The sequence below is a fragment of the Centruroides sculpturatus genome, unplaced genomic scaffold (assembly GCF_000671375.1).
Source record: "Centruroides sculpturatus isolate CEXI.00-Female unplaced genomic scaffold, Cexi_2.0 scaffold1121, whole genome shotgun sequence".
Lineage (NCBI taxonomy): Eukaryota > Metazoa > Arthropoda > Arachnida > Scorpiones > Buthidae > Centruroides > Centruroides sculpturatus.
Genome location: NW_019385293.1, coordinates 253410 through 278931, shown reverse-complemented (window position 1 = coordinate 278931; position 25522 = coordinate 253410). Strand labels below are relative to the sequence as shown.

The following is a 25522-nucleotide window of genomic DNA, read 5'->3' as shown; positions in this document are numbered from 1 at the left end:
TCTCTCGTATCACTTTCTTTTGGAGTATATAACAAAACACGCCACATTTTCGGGGCGTAAAATAATCCTTCGAGGGGTCATCGTTCCGACTGAAAAGCATTAGTTTGCGTGCTGTTGGCAGAATTGTGTTTAAGTTTTTCCTTGAAAGCATAGCTTTTAAATTAAAATTTTCAACAATTACCTTATAATTTACAAATTAATTATCAGTTTAAATGAAAATAATTGTTAGTAATATATTCCTGTTTCTAAAANTAACATAACAGAAATTAATAATTACAATCATTAATAACTTAGGCTAAACAACATTTTAAATTAATTATTAAAAATAGATCAAACTTTTTAAATATTCAAATTTAATCAAAAAATAATAAGAGAATTTTCTTGATTCAATATTTGTAAATAAAAAAATATTTTTAATATTAATTAATTTTTAAAAAATGATATTAAGTTACATTGATGTATTTGTATATTCAATCGCAAGGTAAAAAAACTGAAAGATAGTGGAATCTGTAAAAAGATTGTCACTGTGGTACGACATATTACGACAAAACAAATTATAATTGATGGAAAAGTTGTCAAAACTCTAGTCGTTGAGGTAAGTCTATTTAAAAAACTGTAAAATTATTAAAATTAGAAAATATTTATATATATTATAATTGATATGAATTTTGTAAAAAATTTAATTTAAATTAGATATTAAACTAAAATACTTTTAGTTCTGATTTTTATTCTATTCTTGAAATATTTATTTACAAAAAAGTTGTTGATTTTTTTCCTGATTGCTTTATTAATATAATGATGTGCAAATGGTTAAGTTGTGTTGTTACCATTTAATCAGTGTCCCTTCACTAATAAATATTGCTAATTCATAAATATAAATATTAGTTTTTATTTTTTAATGTTTTTCCATATTTCTTTAACAACTTTACATTTTATGACACAAAATTAATTTGCCATTCATAATCAAGGCACAAATTAGCCACATCTGTAGTATATTTATTACAGAAATGTTTGTATTTGGCAATCAAAACAGAAAACTCGTGTTGCATTTTAAAATTTTGTATGGTTGTGTAAGTTTGCTGACGTTAAAGGGGGAGACAATTTATCTCGCGTCAGAATGAGCCTAAGGGAAACCGCGTATATGGGCGGTGGTGAAGGAGGCAAATGAAGCACAAGTGTTTTACAAGAGAAAACCCGTTTATTTGTTTGAATTCATGCTTACATTGATATTGGACAATTCCAAAATCTCGGTGCTCCTGTGAAACGATGAGAGTTCAGGTGATTGGTTGCAGCCCGGGCAGATGAGAAGGATCACTGGACGATGCAGATGTTCGGTGTTAGGCTGCGGCGTTCTAGGTGATCGGCCGTTGCACAACACAATACCAAAGTACAACTGTAGGCTTAATCCAGAGGAGACTCTCTTTCGACCTTGAAGTTCTGATTTTTATAGTTTTTCCCCCACTGTTCGCATTTCAGATTGGTCCCTCGTCCCATTCCTCACTTCCCGATTGGTCTCTCCTTTGTCTCCAGGTGCAAGACGAAACTTTTTCGGGTTGCGGGACAGGTCCGATTTGAGGTGTCCATCTGATACCTCTTTGTCGACTCTGTTCGGTGACTGTTTATAAAACAATAACACCTGCACTCATAACTCAGGCTGTTGTTTACCATTTCTTGACGTCTAAGAATTTAATGATCATTTTCATCTTTCATCTATCAAAATTTTCCTTTTTTTTTATTCGTAAAGGTTTATCTCGGCCAACATTTTATAGACACACGCGTCAAAGATCTACCTGTTTATGAGCGCTCGTGTTAGAGTTTGTCTTCCACTAAGACCTTGACAGATAGTTTGACACATACTCGAACTGTTCCGAGTCTCGTTTACATTTTGTGTCACGCAAGAATGTCACGGTTTACTCGAGTTTGCACCTCATCTGGGAACCCACAGTTGTTCTATAACACACAATTGATGTGTAGTTCTTATTCCCAATGCCTGCTAATCAGTTATAACAAGTACAGTACTTACTATGGGTAAAGACATACAAGGAAAAACTTGCCAGACAACATTATATGAGTTATCTTGTAGATAGCACCAATTATTTAATTGCCAACAAGATAATTCATTGTTGGCAGTCACCATGTTAAACAGAAAATTGTTAATATTTATGAATAGCAATTCCATAATCATTTATCATAAGATAAACAAACCAACATAAACCCACAATTTTTATATTTTAGAAATATTTTATTTCAGAATTCTAAAATATAAAAAAGAAATGTTTAAAAAATGTTTAGGATTTTTTTTCAAACTCTTTTCTATCTGAAATTAGAAGTGGAGACTTCTATTTTATAAATATAAAACATTTCACAATTCTTGGTGAATGAAAAAGTAGCCATTGGTAGATTTTATATCAAAATGTAATGTTTAAAACGTCTACACAAAAAAACTTTAGTGTTTGGAAAAGACAACATCAAATTATTATACAGTGATAGTTTCTCATTGAAATAATTATTAATTTGTTAATGACCTTACAATATATTAAGTTTCTATTGTGTTCATTGTTAAATTTATTTTTGTAGAGAATTGCATTATCCTTTATAGCTTTATTACATTATTTTTAGACTTTTTGACATATTGGTTTGCATTATGGTTTTAATTATAGAATGTAAACTGCAAACATTTTAATTTAGTTATGATTAGTTTTTTATTTCAAGATGATAAAATTTTAATTCTTCTATATATACATAGCTATATCCTAGTATCCAAATTTCTACTACAAGAATGATATTTGTTGATATTTATTAGGATATCCAAATTGAATAATTCTGATATTACAAATTTATTCAAAGCACATTTGTCAAAAATTTGAAAGTGGAAAGTATGGAATGACTTTGGTCCCAGCATCTATTTCATTTGTTTTAAGAATGATATCTGTATGCTACTGCAGTTGTGAGGTTTATTGATTTTTATTACAAAATTTCAGTACAGTTTCAGAGCTTATTCTTAACTGTTCATTTCAGTAGATTCATTTGTTTATTTTTATTGTTGTTTTTTTTTTATACAGTAATATTTAAAAATAGAATGAAAAGTGTTATTACAATATTTTATTTCTGTGTATTGTTTCTTAAAGAAAACACAAACCAAAGTTTTTGTTTTAGAAATATTTTCAGAATTATACAATTTTTAATAGGTGATACTATAAAAACTTGTTCATTATGTTATCATTAATAAATATATCTCTTAATGATCTCATTAAATGTTTATTAATTAGGTAATTGGAGTTTGTAATGTTTAATATCATGGTAAAATTGTGGATTGATAGATAAATAAGTGTTTTGCAATGTTTTAGTGTCATTCAGGAAAATTTGTTGTTGTGTTCAAATGGACTAGTAATGAGTTAGAATTTTTCCTATAAAAAATAATAAACTTTTTGGTATCTGATTTTCTGATATTTAAATTATTTTTGAGAATGCATCAGATTTGGATAATGAACTTATTAATTTATCAGTTTTGATTTTATTATATTTTTTCATTTTTAAATAATATTTAAACAAAATGTAAAATACCAAAAATTCAGCAGAAAAGTAATACTTTTTTGCTGGATTTTTTTGTTATTTGTGTTGTTTGCATTTAAGGTTTTTATTTGAATAATATGTATAATATAAACAAGCAGAATTAAAAAATGAATAAACTATTTCAATATTTCAGTGTTAAACATTTTTTTGTGATACAAAATTATACTTTTTAGGAAGAAGATGATCCATGTGTAGAATTTATAGAAGGCACTGGGTCTCCAATTGCTTGTTCTAGTCATTCTCATAGTCCCACATTAATTTCTCATTCATCTCTAACATCAGGAGAATTAACAGATGTTAGTTCTCTTATTACTTCCAAATCAGCAAACAGTAGTAATTCTTCAACATTTTTTACATTACCAGCTCATTCTTCGGTAAGTATTGAATTCTTAATAAAAATCCTGATACTATTGTCTATACCAGTGGTTTTGAAAATTATTGATACATGGGCCACTTAAATCAAATCATAGATAAAGTGTGGACTACCTACCACTTATCCTGTAAATATCACTTAGGTAATGATAGATTGTGTCAAAGTATGTTGTCTGTTCAATAGAATAATGTAAGAAATATGCAACGTCTTTTTTCTGGCTAAACAGAATAAAATTGCATTTTGGAAAAATGACGGTCAGTCTACGGACCATTTGGCACATGCTTACAGACCACATTTTGAGAATCACTGGTTTATACAAAACATCCATAAAGGAGAAAGTTTAAAAAAAAGTTACTATTTACAGACTATATAAAATTTGATGGATAGATCATTTTCAGTATTTCAAAAAATGTTTTCTGTAGAAACATAGACTATTTTTTGGATTATCATTTATTTTTATGAATTATATTAATAATATATATTAGAAAGAATTGAAATACTAAAAGAAAGTCAAAAATGCATAATTAAAATAAATTACAAGATATACAGCATTTTCTACAAATTAAACAAAAATAAATTATAATAAAAGTAATGCAATAACAATATTATGAAAGTTTTCACTTGTTTTTCTATAACTGTATGTTTTTAATATGTCAAATGACTTCCAAAATGTTGGTATATAATTGTATGCTGTATTAAGCAGGAAGTCCATTTAATTTTGGATGAAAATTAGTGTTGTAACGAATAGTATATTCGACCTGAGGCCGAATACCGAATATTCGGCCAGGAGCATGGCCGAATAGCTGAATATTCGGCCAAACTATTCGGCTTGATTAACGCAGGTACGAAAATTGGCGCGGAAACCTCATTATGGCAAGGACCCTGCTCTCTATTGCCCGCTGTCACTACACTTCGCCAATCACGTTAATTCTTGGCAGTTGTAGCGGACAGACAAGAGTGTTATGGAAGTATGTGATAAATGATGATATCAAATGACCTACACTTGTAAATAACGGAAAAAGAACAGAGAAGGACCGCGAAGTGAAAATGTGAAAATAGATATGAAATTGAGTTGATAACATAATCGAACAAATCGAGGCAGCTTATTGGCACGAAATTTGCGGCCGTCAATGCCAAACAATTGTTTCATAGACTTCGGAAAGCTAAATGCTTGAAGTCACTTAGCGTGCATGGGCGAAAGACTGGGGCCGTTCGGGCTATCAAGCTGTCTCGAATCTGTGAAATCATAACTATGACTTATATCGACGTCCTATCTGTCTCTTTTCTCCGTTATCACCGTTATCAGGCTGAGTCACGTAATTGTAAAATGGGAACTCTACAACGGAAAAGTGACGAATCGAAAGTATCGTGAGCGTATTATGATGTATGCACAAGCATACATGGATTAGAGCGATAGAGGAAAGAGAAAGGGAAGAGCAAAGACGAGCGCTTAAAAAGAAGGATAGGCAGGGTCAGACCCTCAGATGTGCGAAGATTCTCCAACGATAGACGTTTACGTGTGCTGATCTTTGTAATTATANTGGATTAGAGCGATAGAGGAAAGAGAAAGGGAAGAGCAAAGACGAGCGCTTAAAAAGAAGGATAGGCAGGGTCAGACCCTCAGATGTGCGAAGATTCTCCAACGATAGACGTTTACGTGTGCTGATCTTTGTAATTATAAATTGTGAATACATGTGACTAATATTATTTTTTTTATTTTGAGAATGTTATAAGTTATAAATAAATATAAACAAACAATACTAACTCGATAACATTAAATCTAAATACCAAAATGATTAATTTACTGTGTTTTTGTTATTTATTACTCCTGTTTTTAGGTATTCGGTATTCGGCCGAATAGTGATTAAATATTCAGTATTCGGCCGAATAGTGAAAAATAGGCCAAATAGGCCGAATACCGAATAGTAACCGAATATTCGTTACATCACTAATGAAAATACATGTTTAGATTAAATATAACTCTTAAATTTTCATAACTTTGTTATTTTATTATAATTTATGTTGCATGATGTTCTAGTAGTTGTTCAGTTCATTAAAATAAAAATCATGTTACTTCTTCAGTTTAATCTTAAATAAAAAAAAATAGAGTTAATTGAAATGCAACTAAATATAAAGAAATTCTGTGAAATCAATTATGAATGATAATTGTCAGTTTAAGTTATAAATTTTAAATCTGGAATTCTTACAATGCTTAAGCAACAAGGACTGTTTGTAATGAAAAAATTCTTCTTTATTCCTTAATTTTACATCTAGTAATGCTCTAATGAACAAGAAAGTACCACTCACAAACAATACCCTGATTAAAAAATAAACAATAAAACAATCAAACAATAACAAAGTAAAAAGTTGTTCAATTTATGTGTTATAATGACAGTCAAGCATCTAATACATTTAATTTTGTTATGTTATTTTTATAAATGAGTTAATAGTTAGGAAGTAAAATGCAACAAATAATTAAATTGACATGGATGAGTGTGTGAGGAAATCACCCAGCACTGAGGCCTATGCCAGCATTGTGCCAAGATCAGCCAGAAGTTAAGAAGTAGAACCAACATGTTCAGTACCATGCCCACTTGAAGATCCACAAAGGCAGTTGCAGTCTCTTCAACCAATTCATCAGCTGCCACATGATGTAGTGTCTCATCAGGGCAATTGCCTTGTCTGCAGTTGAAGTTTTAGAATCATCATTTGTGAAAATATAAATGATTACAGCTTAGGTTTGATTCTAGGCCTTCAAAATGTCAAGTCGAAACCATCACTTAATTCATCAAACTATTGAAAATTCTACTGTTCAATATAGTTAACAAAATTTGGTACCATTATGATAAATAAAGTATTCTCTACTGCTTTTTAAGGTAATATGTAATTAAAAAAAAAATTGTATTAAGTAGTAAGGTTATATACTATAGTTAAGTATTTTGTTAAGTTTGAATATAACTGTCAATTTCATGCAAGCATTTAAAATTGTTCTTATTTAGTGCATTCTTCAGTTTCTAAAATATTGTTGTTAAAAAATTCCTTTCCATAAGCTGTTTTTGGAATATAGGTCTCTAAACTTTTAAATGTTAAATTGATGATGCCTTAGAGGAGTTGAAAATGATTTTTCAAATAAAGAACTTTGATAACTTTAAAAAGCAGTAGTGGATATTTTATTTATATATAACTTGTTAGTTTGACAATATTGCAAATTTCTTCTATTGCTGACATAGTACAAACTTTCCAAAATTAGAATTTATAGCCTATGTAGACAGTAGCCATTTATATTTCACTTTTGAGTTGTGGTTCACTTATGGTTTTGATATTCAGTTTACAATTTGATTAAATTTCCTTTTTTTTTATTTAAAATCAAATTTACAACTAATATATATATATATATTGTTTATTTGAAAAAAGTTTATTTGTTTATAAGAAAGAAGTGATAAATTTGATGTTGCAAGTTATAACATATTACAGTTTAATTAAATAAGTGATAATGTAAAACTATCTATGATTACAAAGAAAACATTTCTTACCCTAGAAAAACTAATCTTCTCGTCAAATATCATAAGCATGAATTTATTATTATCTTCCAAAGTTTACTTTCTCCCTTATTGACTATTCAACTATATAATTTTTTATAAATAAAAAAAATATTGATTTATATAGATTAATTTTGTGTGTGTTTCAGCTAAGTAGAAATACTTTTGGTGATAAAAGTGTAATATCACCAAAGAGTGTACAATTTCAAGATCTTTCCAATATAGAAACAACACCAAAAAGAAAGTCAGCAAACACTTATGTCAGCTGTAATGAAGATCAATCAAAATTGTCCAGTTCAAACTTAACAAGCTCTTCACGGTGAAACAGAATTTCTTTTATTACAATTTATTAAATATTTTCTAAAAAAATGAATTTATTTAATTTCTATTCCTTTTTTTTTTTTTTTTTAGTTCTTACAGTCCTGAAATCTCTTATCCTGAAGCAGTTAGTTCAAATGTATCAAGATCTGTTTTGCCAGGCAAGTATAAGAAATTATAAAACAATTTTTAATGATTGCATTAATAATGAACAGATATATTTTAATCTAATTTTTATTTGTAGGACTCAGGGTTATGGCAAAATGGAAAGATGGTTACTATTATCCAGGAACAATTTGTTCACAGATCAGTGATACAAGGTATGTCTTTATTTTAAAATAGTTATTTTTAATTTTAGAAAATTTTAATAATTAAAATTCTTTAATTTTTTAGATGGACAGTATTGTTTGATGATGGAGATAGCAAACCTATTTGGGAAAAAGATTTGATTGCCATTTCACTCTTAAAAAAGGGACAAGCTGTGTATGCTTTATCAGAAGATGGTTGTTATGATCAAGGAATCATCAGAGACTATTACAGAGATGGAAAGGAAATTGGATATATTATTGAAAAGGAATATAATGAATTTGAAAAGTAAAATATATAACAAAAATTTTTTGCATGTAATGAAAACAAATTTTTATATAAAAAATATATCATTTTAATAATTAAAAATTTCTTTGATATAGATATCCCAGATCATCTGTAACTTTATCAAGTGAACAAGCTAATTCTCTCATAAAATCAAATTCAGAAATCACCGAATCACCTAGTGGAATAAATTTAGATAATATAATAGAAGGAAAGCGTAGGCATTCATCAAGATCAAATAGTTCACGTGAAAAGAAACAAAAGTCACCACGAAATTTAGATTATAACAAATATAGGAATATATTAGAAAGAAAGAGTAGTAGCGAAGAAATAAACAATATTGGTAAAAGTCTGAAACAAAGTGGTATGAAGCAAAATACTAGATCATCAAGAAGTTCTGACAGTAAAAGTGATATTATATCAGATTTTAAACAGGAAACTCCGCAAAAAAAGAAAGTATCTGATTGTAAAAGAATTTTATCTTGGAAATCTTCAATGAATGAAGGATCTGATGAAAATATCAAAGTCTTGCAAAAATCTAGTTTTCTGTCAAATAATCAAAGTAGTAAGTTACATATGCATATTTATAAAATCTTTTTCATGTAAACTTAAAAAGTCATCAAATTTTTCTGTAATATTTTTGAATAGGTCAATATTAAAAATATATTTTCTTCATATTTTTCAAACTTAAGAAGTTTGAAAATTTGTGAATTTTGGTGATCTGTATGAGCCAAATTACTGTTTTGGGCTCATGTAGATTTTCTTTATAATTTGATTCAGCTCACAGTTCATTGTTTTTAAAATAAAATTAAAAAATACTGAAAATTTTGTATATTGGCCTGGCTGTTGTCAAAAATATAAAAAATAAGATTTATTATAATAATAATATTTTTCATTTTCTATTACAGTAGAACCTCGAAAACTCGGCTCTCGATAACCCGGCACTCCGGATAACTCGGGCACACCCTGGCAGGGCAAAAAATTCCTTAGTTAATTAATTTTCATTATAGACAGCTCTATAAAAGTATAAATGCTCTCATAAAGTATTTTTCTGAGGTCTGTCTTATCAGGTAAATTACTGTACACAGTGTATTCATTAATTTTCATTTTCATGTAGTAAAGGCTCTATGCCTTCATAAAGGACGTACTTTTCCTTTGTTTAAGGGTATTTGGGCAGTTTATTCTCTGTTGTATTCTCAAGCAAACAATACATACAAGTACAGTACAGTATTTTCTGAGGAAACACTCGCACTTATTTTTTTTAACCCCATTCCCGATAACCCGGCATTTTCACAAACTCGCCCACCCTTCGGTCCACATTAGGCCGAGTTTTCGAGGTTCTACTGTACTCTGTAAAACAAACATTAAAACTTATAATCCATACATGACATTTAGACAAATTTTTTTCATATTTTCAGAGATGGATTAACTATTCATTCATATTTTAATATAGAAATTAAAACACATATATGATCTCTTAAATTATATTTAAGAGATTAAATATCCAATATTTATTATATAATATATGTAAAAGTTATACTTAATATAACTCTCATATAATCTAATATTAAAACTCTTTTATGTAAAATGTCTTAAGTGATATATTCATTTACCATCAATTGTGCCATTATTTTAATTAAATTAATGTATAATGAATATTTTATTATATAATTATGAATATAAACCAGATAAAACTTTCTTGTATGAAAATTTTTGTTAATTAATGTGTTATGTAGCAGGTCTAATTGGCACAGTTTACAAAAATACTGTTAATATATGTTTTATTTTGATTATCATAAAGATTTTTATTTATTTTAATCTGTGAATAAATTTCATTTAAATTTTTTTGATAATATCTAATTTAGTAGAGTTAAAAAAAATATGTGAAGGTTTGATTCTTCCAAAATGCAAAATAATTTTATTTATTATTAATAATATATGCCATAGAAAAATGAAATGTACTTATACAAATCCTTTATGAAATATACTAGTTAATTATAAGTGAACCATCACCATTTAGTCTATTAGAAGCAAACTGTAATGAATACTGTCTTATTGTAAAATTTGAAAGTTCTCTTACAAAACATGCAGAAAGCATGTTACTTAAAAAATCCTGTAACTGCCAATATTGGCACTATAGAACTATTATTTTTTATACAGTAAATTAATTGTTGTTTAAATCAGAACATCTGTAGATGCAATTAATTTACTACATAAAAACATTGTCAACTTCCTGGAAAACATGTTCATCAGGCTGCCACTTTGTTCTTTTTTTTAAAGAAAGTCTCTAAAAAGTATTTTTTGTACACTGCAATTTTATTTGATTTATTTATTATATAATTTAAATGCAGTTATTTAATACATTTCCCATGTATACTGCAACTTTGAGATAATGGATGTACACACATGCATATACATACACAATATATATATATATAATAATTTGATCCTGGATTCCCAAAGCAGTAAAATAATTGCCTCAGCCATTCAGTAGTCATTTTTTTGTGCTTACTAACACCAATTCAGATTTTTTAAGTTAATATTTTTTCCATTAATATTTAATATATAGATAGAAGTTAGTTAATTCTGCACTTGTGGAACCAGAATGATGCTGGATTATCAGGTGCCAGATTAATGAACTTTTATTGTACTTTTAAATAATAAACAAACCATAGTAGTAAGTGTAGAATGAAATTTTTACAGGTTAATCATAAAATTTACTTAACTAATAGTTAAATACAGTAATACCCTGACTTACGGAGTTACGCGATTTTCAAATCTGGTCGATTCGTCTTTTGTTCGAGCGCCACGCAACTCTCGATTACTCGCTCCCCCCACACTATTGTTCAGCTTACATGTTCGGACGTGGCACGCGGAATCAACACATAGCTACAATTTATTTTGTGTTATTTATTTCTGTGTTTGTTATATGTATGGAGACTTGAGCGACTCTATGTGGTGATTTCTTGTAACCGTGAACAAATCAAAAGACGAGATAAGATTAACGAGAACATTTATTAGCTTACATACATCCAACTTGGATTTTACACAAATTGCGAAATTATACCCCGACTTACGTGAATTCGACTTACGCGGTTATCGCTCGGTCCCACCTATTGTGTAAGTTCGGGGTATTACTGTATTAATTTAATGACTTCTTTAGTAAAAATGACAATTTTAATTAACTGTTTTTATATACATAGATGATCAACCAACTCATACTTTTAAATCACCTAGAATACAAAAAGCTGAGAAATGCAAATTATCAAAATTGACAGGTATGTATGAAGTTTTAAAATATATAAGTAAATATATATAATATATCATGGTATAGAACCATTCATAGCTAATTGTGAAATTATAATTTTTAGCTGACAGATTTGAAAATTGGATTAACCAAAAATAGCAAATTTTTGGTAATTGCTCACCAAAAATTTGCTATTTTACATATCTGCTTACAATCTTAAATAGAATGTGTTGAATATAATAGGAATACTCTGCTATTGAAAAACAGCAAAATGTAGAATTAGTCACTTATGGTTCTATACCAATAATATATATAAGATATTCATTTTAATATACAGGTCATTTCATTTACTGTAAGTGTGTAAACTAAGAATCTAGAATATAAAAATGAATTTATTTTAGAAGTTGTGGTGTTACAAAATAAACAATGCACATAAAATAGAGAAAATATGTTTGAGCTTTCTGTTATAGTAACAAAATCAAATCTCCATAGTCTGCTGCCTTTGAAATTTTGTTTTCACACATCTTAAAAGGTTATGGAAGCCTTCATTCATAAATCGGTAAAGCTTGTTCTGAATTCTTTTATGAAGTCCTGTGATAGAATTGGCTTCCCATCTGCTGTCACTTTCTGCTTTAACTGATACTAAAACCATTCAATTGGTCTCAGTTGTAGCACATTGTTTTTGTGAGAATGCCAGGGGTAGAGGCAGTTAACTTTTTTTCCCACTAACACCACATCTATTCAGGATGATTTATATTTTAAGTAAAAGACTGAGAGATCACAAAAAACCTCTATCTATGTCAGGTCCTGACCCAGTTAGGATTATTTTGATTTTGCATCTTAACTTGTGAGTAAACATTAGTTTGCAAACTGAGTGGTATTAAGTATCTAGGAGGGTATATGCTTTTACAGTGGGAAGTCAATGGAAGTAGGCTATAGACAAATTACAATAAATTAAACACATTTATTTATATGTAAAGAAAAGGATTAAATTACAATTAAAATATGATGTCTGTTCAAAAAATACGTGGACTGTTTGAATTGCGCAGCTCCAGTTGGTTCCAGGGGAATCTGCTTGGTGTTGCTAGGTTCGTACAGATCATCTGGTGATAAAGCTTTACCAATTACAGATATCTTTATTTGTTGATTAGCTACGTGGTTTTTAGTTAAGTGCGATTTTTTAAGGATACCAATTACAGATATCTTTATTTGTTGATTAGCTACGTGGTTTTTAGTTAAGTGCGATTTTTTCGTTCGTCGGATTTCAGAATGAATGACCTGATGGAACAACAACTTGCTGTGAACTTTTGTGTTAAACTTGGAAAATCTGCGACTGAAACATTTGCTATGCTCAACACGGCTTACGGTGATGTTGCTATGAAGCGTATGGCATATTTCAAGTTTGATCCAGTGTCAAGGTGATGCTGACAGTTTTCTTTGATGCTAAGGGTGTTGTTCATCATGAGTACCTCCCCCAAGGCTCCACAGTGAACCAGACTTACTACATTGAAGTTCTGAAACATCTGAGGGACACCATCTGTCGCAAAAGGCCAGAAATGTGGCGGAGTGGTGACTGGTTTCTCCATCACAACAATGCTCCAGCCCATTCAGCCCTCAAAACTCGTGAGTTTTTGGTCAAACACTCGATCACTGTTCTTCCCCGCCCCCTACTCACCTGACCTTGCTCCTTGTGACTTTTTCTTGTTCCCCAAACTCAAAAGACCCTTGAAAGGAAGATTTGAGACGATTCTAGAGATTAAGACAAATGCGACAAAGGTGCTGAAGGACATTACAAAAGAAGCGTACCAGGACTGTTTTAATAAGTGGAAACACCATTGGGATAAGTTTGTACATTGGGAAGGAAGGAGAGTGCTTTGAAGGGGACCCAGACATGTAACTTTTACATAAAGTACATTTTGTTTTATGACATCAGTCTGCGTATTTTTTGAACAGACCTCATATTATTTGAATGATTAATATAATAAACTGATAATCGAGGGATTAAGAATACAATGAACTAAATATATAATGATCCAAATGATTCTAACTCAAATTACAAAAATCTTCACAAGCAGCAAGAGAACTTACAAAACAAAATCATATTTGTTTCCTGTTTGACCATGGAGGCAATGAGAGAACCTTTTACATTTGGGAGAAGGTGAGTAAAGTTCAGTTGACATATAACCTAGTATTTGGTGAAGGCACCAAACATATATCAAGAACTTTATCCAATATTTAAGGGTAACTATTCTCTGTGGCTAGTAGCATGTTAAACTATAACTAAAAACATTCATCCAAGGTGCTCTTCACCTTACATATGAATTTGGTGGACTAATGAGAATGTCTACAGTTTCTTTCTTAAACTCTGTTACTAAGAGAACTATAAAGTGTGACTTTCATTTCTAAAGGAACTATCTTGACTCAGAGGAAGTTGAAGATGGCAAACATTGATAAAATTTCTATCTTTTCAAAATGAAATAATATTTTAAACAATATTAATTTTAAAATACTAAAACATTCCGTAATAAACTCCCAATTCTCACATTTTCACAAAGAATGTACTGTATCCCATGTTGTTCAAAGGCAGCAATTGTACCTTGAGCATAATGAGATGTTGACATATCTGGCAAAAATACATCATCTCCACTTGGATAGTGCTTTTCAAGAATGAGACTAATCTCTTCTGGATAACTCTGTATCATATTCATATTTGATATTTCCATGTTAGTGCAAAATTTAGATGGTGTGATGAAGGCCTGAGACTGCTCAAGAGGGATTTCCTGTGAAGTTCCTGTGAAGATTTTGGCATGCCATACCATAATCTTCACAGGAACTTTGTGTGACATTTTAATTTCATTTCTGGTATGGCATCCTTTTCTTCATTTATCATATATTATGCTTTTGGAATGTCCGTACATTTAAAATATTTTATTGAAAAGTTTATTCCTTATCAGATTTCTAGTATAAAAATGTTCAATGATTTTTTACATTTGTCTTGTTTTAGGTCTTCCATTCCTAAAAGTTGAGCAGTTTTCATAGAAAGAACATTGGAATTGAATTAGCAATTTATATGCAACAGAAAATTTGCACATTCAATTTCTTTTCATATGCGCATGTATGTGTCAAGTAAAAATCCCAAAAAACAAAGTTATTTTGAATTTTTACATTTTACACGTATAAATTAATCAACATTTTATTTTATTTTAAAGTATTTGTTCAAATTTCATGTAAATAATTAAAATTGAGTATTTATACAAAAATGATACAAAGGTCCAAGATTTTATATGGGATCTCCCTAGCATTTTAAATTATTATAATTTATATTAATTACTAGCAGATGAGCCCAGTGTTGCTCAGGCAAAAAATAACAGCAGCAAAGATTAAGATTATTAGATTATTTCATACTTCTAACCCTTCTATTATATTATATTATAGTATTTGATTTATATCTACAAAGATTATCTTACATAAGGATTTATCACACAAAGTGACCAATCTAACACATTTGTAAAATTCTTTATTCCTCTACTGTACACAATTTAAAGAATTTTTAAAATGTATTAGATTGGTCAATCATTGTGATCAACTCTTACATAAAATAACCTTTGAAGTTATATAAATCAAATACTATTATATAACAAACATTAAAATGAAAACCATATAAAGAATTTGGTTATTTTAGCCTACCACTGTCACATTTATCACGATACTTGAATGGTAAGAAATGGTACAGTTTTATTGATCAAGTAGACAGCAACTGAAAATATATGTTAAAAATTTGAGATATATTTTTTCCTAATGTTAACTCCAAGAAACTTTACCATTCACAGCCAAATATCAAACAGTAATTGCCAACCAATCAAATTTTGCACAAAAAAAAAAGGACCAAATATATAAACTCGGCACCCTGAATAACCACTTAAAACTTATTTTGTGCTTGTCAGTAACCTTGTATTATGTAATTTTACTATTTGAATGTCATCATACCGCTGTTCCAATATAAAGAAGGATTGTTCTGGAAGAGCAGTTGATTTAATTTGACCACCAGGAGGAAGTCAATGACTACTTTTAGTTGTTGACTTCTTCCTGGAAGAGAGGATGGTCAGTGACTGCTAATTAATACTGGTCAATTGTTAACATTTGAAAAGTGATTTGTGTTAAACAGGTTGTGATGGCCCCATACATGATTGAAGTTGCTAACCTTAACATCTGAAAGGCTTCATGTAAAACTTGTTTAAATAAACACACAAAACTTGTTTAAATAAAAAAAAATTTGTAAAAATGCTATAATAATTCCTTTTATATGATGATAAAGTGTTTAAGTTTTTGGCAACAGATTGTATAAACTATATGGGAAGTATGTTCTCATAAATATTGCATTTATAGAAAAATTATTGGGCTGCAATTTGAAAAAAAGTTATAGACTTATAAATTCTAACTGTCATTCCCTATCTGCTTGTCTATCTCTCTTTCCTTAATCTCAAGAAAACAGATAGATGAAAGTCAAGATTAGGTGTGGAAAGCTTAGGGGCAGGAGGCCCAGATTATATATGAACTTCTGGTTTGAATCAGAAGTCATTACTTTAATTCAAAATTTTCCCCATGGAGTTACATAGATGACCAACACGACTGTATTGCTAACAGGAAAAGTATGATGTGCAGGAGCAAGACATCACTAAAAGAATTGAGAATATTGTGACAAAAAGTTGCAGCCTAGCATTGTGATGATGTCGCAATAAATAATCACTTGTTAGAATTAGTTTGATTTATTTGGTTACGGTAATGCGACACATGAGTGAACTGCTGAAGGGAGTACATCTCAGGAAGGCTTATGGGGAGTGGACTCTATTTAGGTGTTACTAAAATGAAGAAAAACCAGAAAGCTCCATGTGGCCAGCCTGTTGGCTATGCCCATACCCACAACTAACTAACTACCAGAGTTTGGTGGTTTTATGCATTCAGCTACTGGAGGATGCTTATTAGAATTAAGAAAGTACTGTTCAGAAATGAAAAAACCCAAGTCATTAGATGTGGAAAATTAAATACTCATAGACTTTTCACAGGATAACACTTTCAATTCCATGCAGGCAAATGCTATATGCTACTGTCTCAGTAATGATTTGTCACATTGATTAAGTGACTATATTATATATATATTTTAAAATTATACCTTTTTTTGTAAGAATTATATTTAGTTTATTATTTGTTAGATTCATTGCCAATAGATGATGCTACATGTAAATCAGCAAATCAAATGTAGATAGAAATTAATTGATTTACAGAAATCCAATAGATATTTTGGGGTGGAATGTATGATATTATCTAAGTTAGAAGTATGTAAGCATAACTGCCGAGTTTCATAGCAATCGGTCAAACAGCCTAGGATTCTTAGCAGTCGGTCAAATGGTCTAGGAATACTCCTAGACCATTTGACCAATTGCTATGGAACTCGATAGTAAACAAACAAACAAACAAACATCTTCATTTATTTCAAAGATTTTCAAATTTTCTATAATAGGAATAAAAATTTCGTTTTACAGTTATTTTAATTTTTAATAATTTGAGATATTTGAAAGATGATTAAATAACACAATTATACATATTATCTGAGAATGTTGTATATTTAATGTAATGTACTGTACATTAAAACAATAGAAAACTGTTCAAGTTTCATATTTTCCATTACAATTTCTCATTGTGTCATACACAGTTAATATCACTTAACATACACATTGGCCAATATATCACTACATTTGAGCATCAGCTTATTTAAATGAGCTAAAGCTGGACCAAGCAAAGGACCAGAAACATTTTTATTAAACTTTAACACAGTTACATTTAAAGCCTTAATTGTAGTTGTGCTTTACTCTTCTTTTCAGTTTTTAATGTCAGAAACTAATCTTTTTAGATTTCATAAAATTAACATTTATGTTGCTTAAGTAACACATTTGTTATAATCAAGTGTATGTTCAACAGGAGAGATTGGAAAGGTTGAAAAGAAAAGACTATTTGTAGGATATGCATTCCTACTTACTTCTGCAGAAAAGAAAACAGATAATAAGGAGTTTCTTTCTTCAGATTCTTGTGTAGATATATCAGAAGGTAAGTATCAAATAGTTTAGTATTGATAGTTAATGCTTTGATTAACTAGTTAATCCATATAAAACAATTCCTAAAATTATTAAGGTTTAACTTTAAAACATTTTTTTTGTGTAATTTACTTTAAATTGTTTTTAGAAATAATCTTTTAAAAATTTTGTTTTAGATTTTCAAATTATTTTGTATAATGGGAATAAAAATTTCTTTTTACAGCTATTTTAATTTTTAATAATTTGAGATATTCGAAAGATGGTTAAATAACACAATTATAAATACATTTTTTTTATAATTGTAAAATAAAAACATTGACTTACAAATAAGTATTTTAACACTTTAGCATTGAATTATATACAGTATAATATAATAATGTGTAAATTTCTGAAATCATCAACACTGATGAGTCAAAATACAATATCTTGTTTCCAAATTCTTTGTGACATTCAGTAATTGCTTGCAGAAATGAATAAGCCATAATATCATTGAATATTGATATTGCCAGAATATATTCATTAAATTAATTAATTTTTTAAAAATTATTATTTTTTACACACTTTCTGTTCTGTGGACCAATTTAGCAAGCCCATTATGGGTTCAGTCAACTCCACAATGGGGTGACTGGGTGGTGAGGAGAGGAAAAATTCCTGGTGTTTTTGACCTGTCTGAATTTAGTCCTGGTCCCTCAGAGTGGTAGGCTGCCATCTTAAATCATTCAAATTCCTGACTAGAGTATGAGGTTTCATTAGAATGTTTAGATTTAAATAGATTGAGTATTAGGATAACTGAAACTGAACCATCTTAAAATTTATTTAAAACTACAAACTGAGAATCAGCACAAATAAAGATTATAATGTGAGATCATGTTTGAGGGCAAAATCCTCTGGTCATTGGGATGTTAAGACCTGCTCACCTGGTCACTGGATGGCTTAAAATATAGAATATAGCTGAATCTCTCGATTCGTTCAACTGTCAGGACTGACACAGCTAGGGAAAGATTTCACACCCTAACTCACAATGTTACATGTAAAATTGAACAGAGGGCTATATTCTGTCAAGCGGGAAGGAGTCGCAGGTAAATTCGAGCGTAGCAGGGTGAATGTCTGTACTTAAATAATTGAGGGAATCAATGACTTCAACAAACGACTCAAACGGCGCCAGAGTTGAATAGTAGTAAAGTGAAGTATGTAAAATGTAACTAAATTTCCTGTATTTTTTTTGTTTTAATATTCTGAAAGTAAAGGTTGTTGGATTATAACCGAAGGTGTCCTTCTTTGCTTGGAGAAACAAAGTCAACATTAACAATTTGTAACAATTTATATTTAATTTTGTAACAATAACAAAAAAGGATTTAATGAGGGAAATAAAATAAGAGATACATAAATCATAATATAACCTATATAACTTATCGCACACCTGTAGATGCATAAGGGAGAGAGTTTACAACAACTTAGACATACTATCTTGATTGAAGGTTTTGATGTTAGTCTTTTTATTCTATAATGAAGGCGGTGAAGTGTTGTGGCAGATGAGGCTCATGGAGGAAGATGTGAGAGAAGACTAGAGGCTTTTTTCTCAGCACAAAAACCGGCCGTCAATTATGGCAATGTCGAGTTTCCATGGACTGCCTGTCTCTTATGGCACTTTTCTAATTCATGTGGACTGTGGTCTATATGGCACTTTCCTATTTTTGATGACTGCCCGAAATCATGGGAAATTGTCCCTTTTATCATCAATTTCAACCAATAGAATTTATTGATTTATGTTCGCAGACAGGAGTCAGATACCTAGATGTTTGTTAAGATTGACGATAAATTTCTGTGAAAGGAAGTTGATTTCCCTTTCCAACTCAACAATATTACTTGTGTCATCTGTTTTTGTAAACAATATAAAAAGATAGATATATTTTCCCACGGAATTTTATGATAAAGTTCCAATTCTCACAAAAATATTATTTGAAATTTAATGTTTAAAAATTTTCAGGATTGATATTTAAGAAACATTTGTTACATTTGCTTTGATTTAATTATTAACTTTTTTTTTATATTATAGAAGAAGTTATAGATGAATATCCATTTGAAAAATCAGTAGTGCAAAATCAGATAGAGGCTAGAGGTGGAATAGTATTAGAATCAATAGAAGAAATACAGGTATCTAAATATTTAATTTGCTCAAAGAATTTCTAACAATAATTCATAGACTTTATGAAAATGTTGTAATTAAAAACTATTTAATTATTGATAAAGAAAATTGATAATTTACAAATATGATAACAAGATGTTTCTAGCTTATTACCTTTTTCTCCTTTTTTACTTAAAACTAATAAAAGAAAAAAATATAATATGTCTGTATCATATGGCATAGCATACAATCTTAATTATTTAAAAACTATTTTAAATATTATTTTCATAATTATTATTTTTTAAGATTATTTGATTAATAATCCATTTTAATATAGAGTAAGTGCTATAAGTTGTGGTACAAAGTGTTTGAATTAAATTCATAAATAAATTACACCTTCAGTCATAATCAGAATTATATATTACTAGCTACAAGGACCTGCTTTGCTGGGTTTTTATTTGTATGTAATATAGTTTTTTTTATATATAAAAGACTGTTTTTCTAAGTAATCTAGAATCTAGCTGCAAGGACCCGCTTCGCTGGGCAAAAAGTAACGATAGTGAAGATTAAGATAATTACATTATAGCCAATCTTACCCGTTTTCACAGAATGCAAGAATTAGGTCCCCGTTTCCAGACTAATTACAGAATTTTTACATCCAGTCAAACAAACTATTTTCAATTTGATCAATTTTCTGGAACGTTTACAATTGTTCTATAACCGAACCAATTCAAATTCGAAAATTTTTAAAATCGAAATAGAAAATCTTCCACTTTCAACCACTTTCAAGCCCATATCTCCCGCACCCTTATAGCTATCGAGACGCAACCACCATAGTGCACGAATGGAGACTTGGGGCTACTACCACATACAAACACCATTCATGTGCGATGTGTAGTTTTGGCTGAAAAGTGAAATATAGGGACACACACGTCCATTTTTATATATATATATATAGATTACTATTGAATAATTGAAAAATCCTAAAAAAGCAAAAAGATATCTATGGATGATCATCTGATTATGGTTATTTTTTGAGATTTGTGGACAGTCATCTCTTTCTTAATGCTGCATTTATAATGACAACTCTTGAAAGCATTTAATGATCAATGTATATTGGATATAAATTCTACAACATAATAAATAAGAGATTTAAATAATAATCCAATTATAAATAATAGTTAAACAATTTTTACTATTAAAAGAATACTAAAAGTAATTTATCTAGCCCAAATTTGTTAATCAAAAACATATGATATAATATAGTAATTACAGCGATAATTATTAATACACAGTATATTTCAACTATCTAAAATTAAATATCTATTGTTATCATTAGCACATTGCTTTAGAAATTTTACTTCTTTTTATTTGCTTGATTCTAACCAAATTTTCTTTTTATCCAATACTTTGAATGCTAGCATAATTTTATGTAATAAAACCTACATAAATTAAAAGTTAATTGGATAAACATATCTGAAAGTATATGTAATAGAATTTACATTTAAAATATATATATACAGTCAGACCCATTTACCCAAATCAGACAGGACTGGACTGGACCAAGTCTAGATTAACTGGGGTATTAAAATAAGAGTCTAAAATTCCATACTGAAAATACTTTTTAATGATTGAAAATAAATTTACATGCTTTACTGTCTTGAAAATAATAGGAACATAAAAATTACTTCATACATATAAACAGTATGTATTTTTATCCTTGCAAACATGAGATTGCTACATGGATAATATTAAGGTTGTAAATGTTTGTGCTTCAGTGATCTCACAAACATCACAAATATAAAAATTTTTCACAAAACATATAAAAATTTAAAAAGAAATAACTATTCAAACCAATCTGGAATTCCAGAAATTTGGATGAACAGGGTATGACTGTGTGTTTCTACTATATTAGTTATTTGTTAAAAATTACATTATTAGTTTTTAATTAATTCAATGTTTTAATTATTATATATAATTTTTGTGTAATTATTACAGACAGTAAAGGCAAATCAAATTTTCCTTTTATCCAATACTTATCTCAGAACAATTAAGTATATCCATTGTTTGGCAGCAAGCATTCCTTGTATATCACATTTGTGGGTTCGGGATTGTTGCAAAACTGTAAGTATTTATATATATTTTTATTTTTTTTATATTTATGAAACTAAAATGTATATTGTTTTAACTTTAGAATAAAATTCAAAGTTTTAAAACTTACTTATTACCTGCTGGATTCAACATTATTGAAAAGTGTGAAATTGAATGGTAAGTTGGCTTTATAAAATTAATTTTCTTATGTTTATGTAATTATTAATATAATTTCTGTATCATGTTTGAGAATGTTTTGCTTATTACTTTAAACTTTCTATAAGTTGAACATCCTTAACTCAAATTTAATCTTTGTCTCAACTTAACTCCCAGAGACAGAGGAATTCTGTGTTTCCATGAGTTAAAATAGTTTTGAAATCACATCTTGCTAACTTTAAATTTAAGATCTGGAGACTTTATTTTAGGTCTGTTTTTCAAGGGAGTGGACAATATTATCAAAAACTTGAAGGTTAATATTGTATAGAATTGTGCCTTGATTGTTAAAATTTTGATTTTTTGTTATACAATGTTTTGTGCCAAAAGTAGAGATCTTATTCTTAAACACAAATTGACCAATCAAATCTTAGCATTTTAAAATAATTATTTTTTAAATGTTTAAGTTTTAAAATTTTTAAATATAGCAATTTCAAAACAACAAATACATTTGTGATTTGACAATTTACTGAGTTATTAGTTAACCAAATTTATGAATTTGTCTACATACATCTAATTTGGAACTAAACATTCATAGTGTATAAATTTATAAAGTTTAAATTGTATTTTACATTCTCATCACTGATACAACCAGTTAATAAGTGTATTGACCATTTTCATTTTGAAGTAGATTGAAATGGCAAACAAGAGGAAACTAAAGATTTTGTCAATAGCTGAAAAAGTATCCATCATAAAAACTGGAGGAAAGCAGAAAGAAAAATTAGAAATTGCAAAAGAATTTGGCATTTCATCAAGTATTCCCTCTACATATTTGAAAAACAATGAGAGGATTTTAGAGAGCTTTAATGAATGACAGAATCAGACAGAACAGAAATCATAAATGTAATTATTCAAATACTGAAAAATACATGCTGAAGTGTACAGTGTAGAGATAAGAACATTCTTGTCAATGGAAACTTAGAGAAAAACCTGAACAATTTGGTTCAGGTTTTTCTATAAATTGGTACATACCAGATTCAAGACAAGTACCAAAAGCACCAGGCATGGAATAGTTTTCAATAAATTCTGCAGTGTAAGAGAAAGATTGGATGAAGTGATGAAAAGTTTACCAGAAATTATATAGAACTATAACTTTGATGACATTTTCAATCTGACAAAACAGGCTTATTTTTGAAGTGGTATTCAAAGATAATTGATGTCATGGAGGTAAAATCAAAGAACATGTAATTTTTCTTTTGGGAACAAACATTACAAGTAATTGAAAACTGTCATCATTATTAATTAGAAAATCTTTAAAATTATAAGTTTCTGCAATGCCAAGTCAGTACCTATACAATATACAGCAAATAAGAAAATGTGAATGGCATCAGATCTTTTTTTCCTAACAAGCTAGAAAGTTAGACACAAAAGTGACTGTCAAAAACAGAAAAATTATTCTTTTTATCAACAATTGCCATGCACATTTGGTGATTCTCATTCTGAAAGCTATAATAGTTCAATTTTTACCATCAAATATTACTTATAGATTTGCAACTTTTAGATCAGGGAATCATTCAATCCCTTTAAATTATGAAATATAAAAAATTTATCATACAAGAGATGTTGCATGTTATTGGAGATAACCCTGCTAAATGTAATGCAAATGAATAACAAAGGTTAAAGTTCCACAAAACACCATTGCAAATAGCTTTACAAAAGCAGTTTCGGTTAACAGTTTGTTGATGCTTTGAATAAGTTTGCATTTTCATCAGAATTCTTTGACTATATTGAAGACTGGGCTGATCTTATTACAGAATAAATGATGAATAAATGTTGTTAAAAGATTTTTTTGTCAACATTGACAATGAACTAGCTATCTGCACACATCTGAAGACTACATTATTGCTTAAATAAAGAAGCAAGCTCAAGAAACAAGCAATGAGGGTGAGAAAGAACTAAATCTTCTCAAAGGAAAATATCCTGGTTTCTCTAAAAGTTGCAAAGTCAGAAAAGCTCTCAGGCTTTGAAGGGTGCTTTCTAAAATCTACATCATTCATAAAACAATGTTTTCAGCAGTCAACCATATCAAAAACATTGTTGAGCAGGAAGCAATGAATCATCAATGACAAACTCATGTAATAGATTTTCTTCACTAATAGTGTTAATGTTTTGTTATTTTGTACATATACACATTTAAAAAATAATAAAATATAATATATTTAATTCTAACTATGTTGTTTATATTATGATATTTGTGATTTAATTAAAATAACAGTTTCTTTCACTCAAAATTTTGTTAACTTGAAATTTTTTCCTGCTCTTTCCATTTTGAGTTATTGAGAGTCCTTACTGTTTTAAGAATTTTGTAAACTATAATGTAAATTTATACTTCTGACAAAATAAGTTCCTTAATAATGAAAAAGTGTCAATTCACTACAGTAATTTCATCATAAAGGGACTATTCTATTAGAAGTGTAAACTTATGTTTTATGGTTCACTAAATTCTTAGAATTTTAAAATTAAAAACATTAATGTCAATTTTTACAATTTTGTGAATATTTACTTATTATTATTATGTTTCATTAGGCATGGGAAGAAAGGAGTTTTGAAAGATATACATATTTTACTAGCTTCTTCAAAAGAAAATTTTGCAGAAGTTTGGACACCTGTTTTATTGGCTGCACAAGCTGAAATTGTACATAGATTTCCTCCACCTAGAAATACATCAGGTACATTTTAATAATTTAAATATAGAAAACAAATTATACAAATTACATTGTCAGTGATTTTTATCTTATTATTTGTAATAAAAATGAATTGTGTTATTTTATATTCAATTTATATTAATTGTTTATTTAATTTTTATTTTTGCTTCAAGTTTCATATTTATAGCTATATATAGTATTTAGATTGAAAAACTATTAATTTATATCATTAACTAATTTCTTAAATATTATATTTATATTTACACAAATTTAAAAATTTTGTACAACTTTAGGTTCTGTCTGTAACATAGACATCGTTCTGACAGACCCTTCCTGTCCTCAGAGTATTGTGCGGCGAGCCAATCAAATGAAAGTTCCATTAGTTTCAATTGAATGGGTTGTCCAGTGTCTTATCTCAGGCTATAAACTTCCAATTGATTTACATCCCAAGTTCAGTTATGACGCATAAAAGATGTATGCATTCGAATTGCATCAAAATGTTGACATTTTGTGATTTTCTTGATGTAGAATGTTACACATGTAATGTCTTCTTAGAGACGTGGCTATAATGGCTTGTGAAAATATGAAATTTTGTAATTATTTGTTTTTGTTATTTTCATGTCATTGTATATTTTAATTTTTGGGGGTATATAATTATTTTTAAAATCTTTATATATATAAAAATGAAATTGGGTATTTTTAAATTGGTTTGATTTTG

At 28.9% G+C, this 25522-nt stretch overlaps 1 protein-coding gene across 1 annotated transcript; it reads left to right on the top strand.

Moving 5' to 3' along the window:
• The first annotated feature begins 431 nt into the window (after positions 1 to 431).
• LOC111637274 (TP53-binding protein 1-like) lies at positions 432 to 25492 on the top strand. Its single transcript, XM_023382742.1, has 14 exons — positions 432 to 595; positions 3747 to 3947; positions 7635 to 7804; positions 7897 to 7964; positions 8048 to 8123; positions 8197 to 8397; positions 8493 to 8959; positions 11598 to 11672; positions 17618 to 17743; positions 19787 to 19884; positions 21854 to 21979; positions 22050 to 22123; positions 24686 to 24828; positions 25098 to 25492. Exons 5-14 carry the CDS (start codon positions 8059 to 8061, stop codon positions 25271 to 25273), a joined length of 1551 nt encoding a protein of 516 aa, XP_023238510.1. The 5' UTR covers positions 432 to 595; positions 3747 to 3947; positions 7635 to 7804; positions 7897 to 7964; positions 8048 to 8058; the 3' UTR covers positions 25274 to 25492.
• The last annotated feature ends 30 nt before the right edge of the window (positions 25493 to 25522 follow it).

Bases quoted from the DNA above. Each gene is read 5' to 3' on its own strand.
- LOC111637274 (XM_023382742.1), top strand. From the start codon at position 8,059: ATGGCAAAATGGAAAGATGGTTACTATTATCCAGGAACAATTTGTTCA. The intron at 11,673-17,617 runs GTATGTATGAAG...TATGTTCAACAG, and splicing joins CAAATTATCAAAATTGACAG to GAGAGATTGGAAAGGTTGAA. The intron at 17,744-19,786 runs GTAAGTATCAAA...TTTATATTATAG, and splicing joins TTGTGTAGATATATCAGAAG to AAGAAGTTATAGATGAATAT.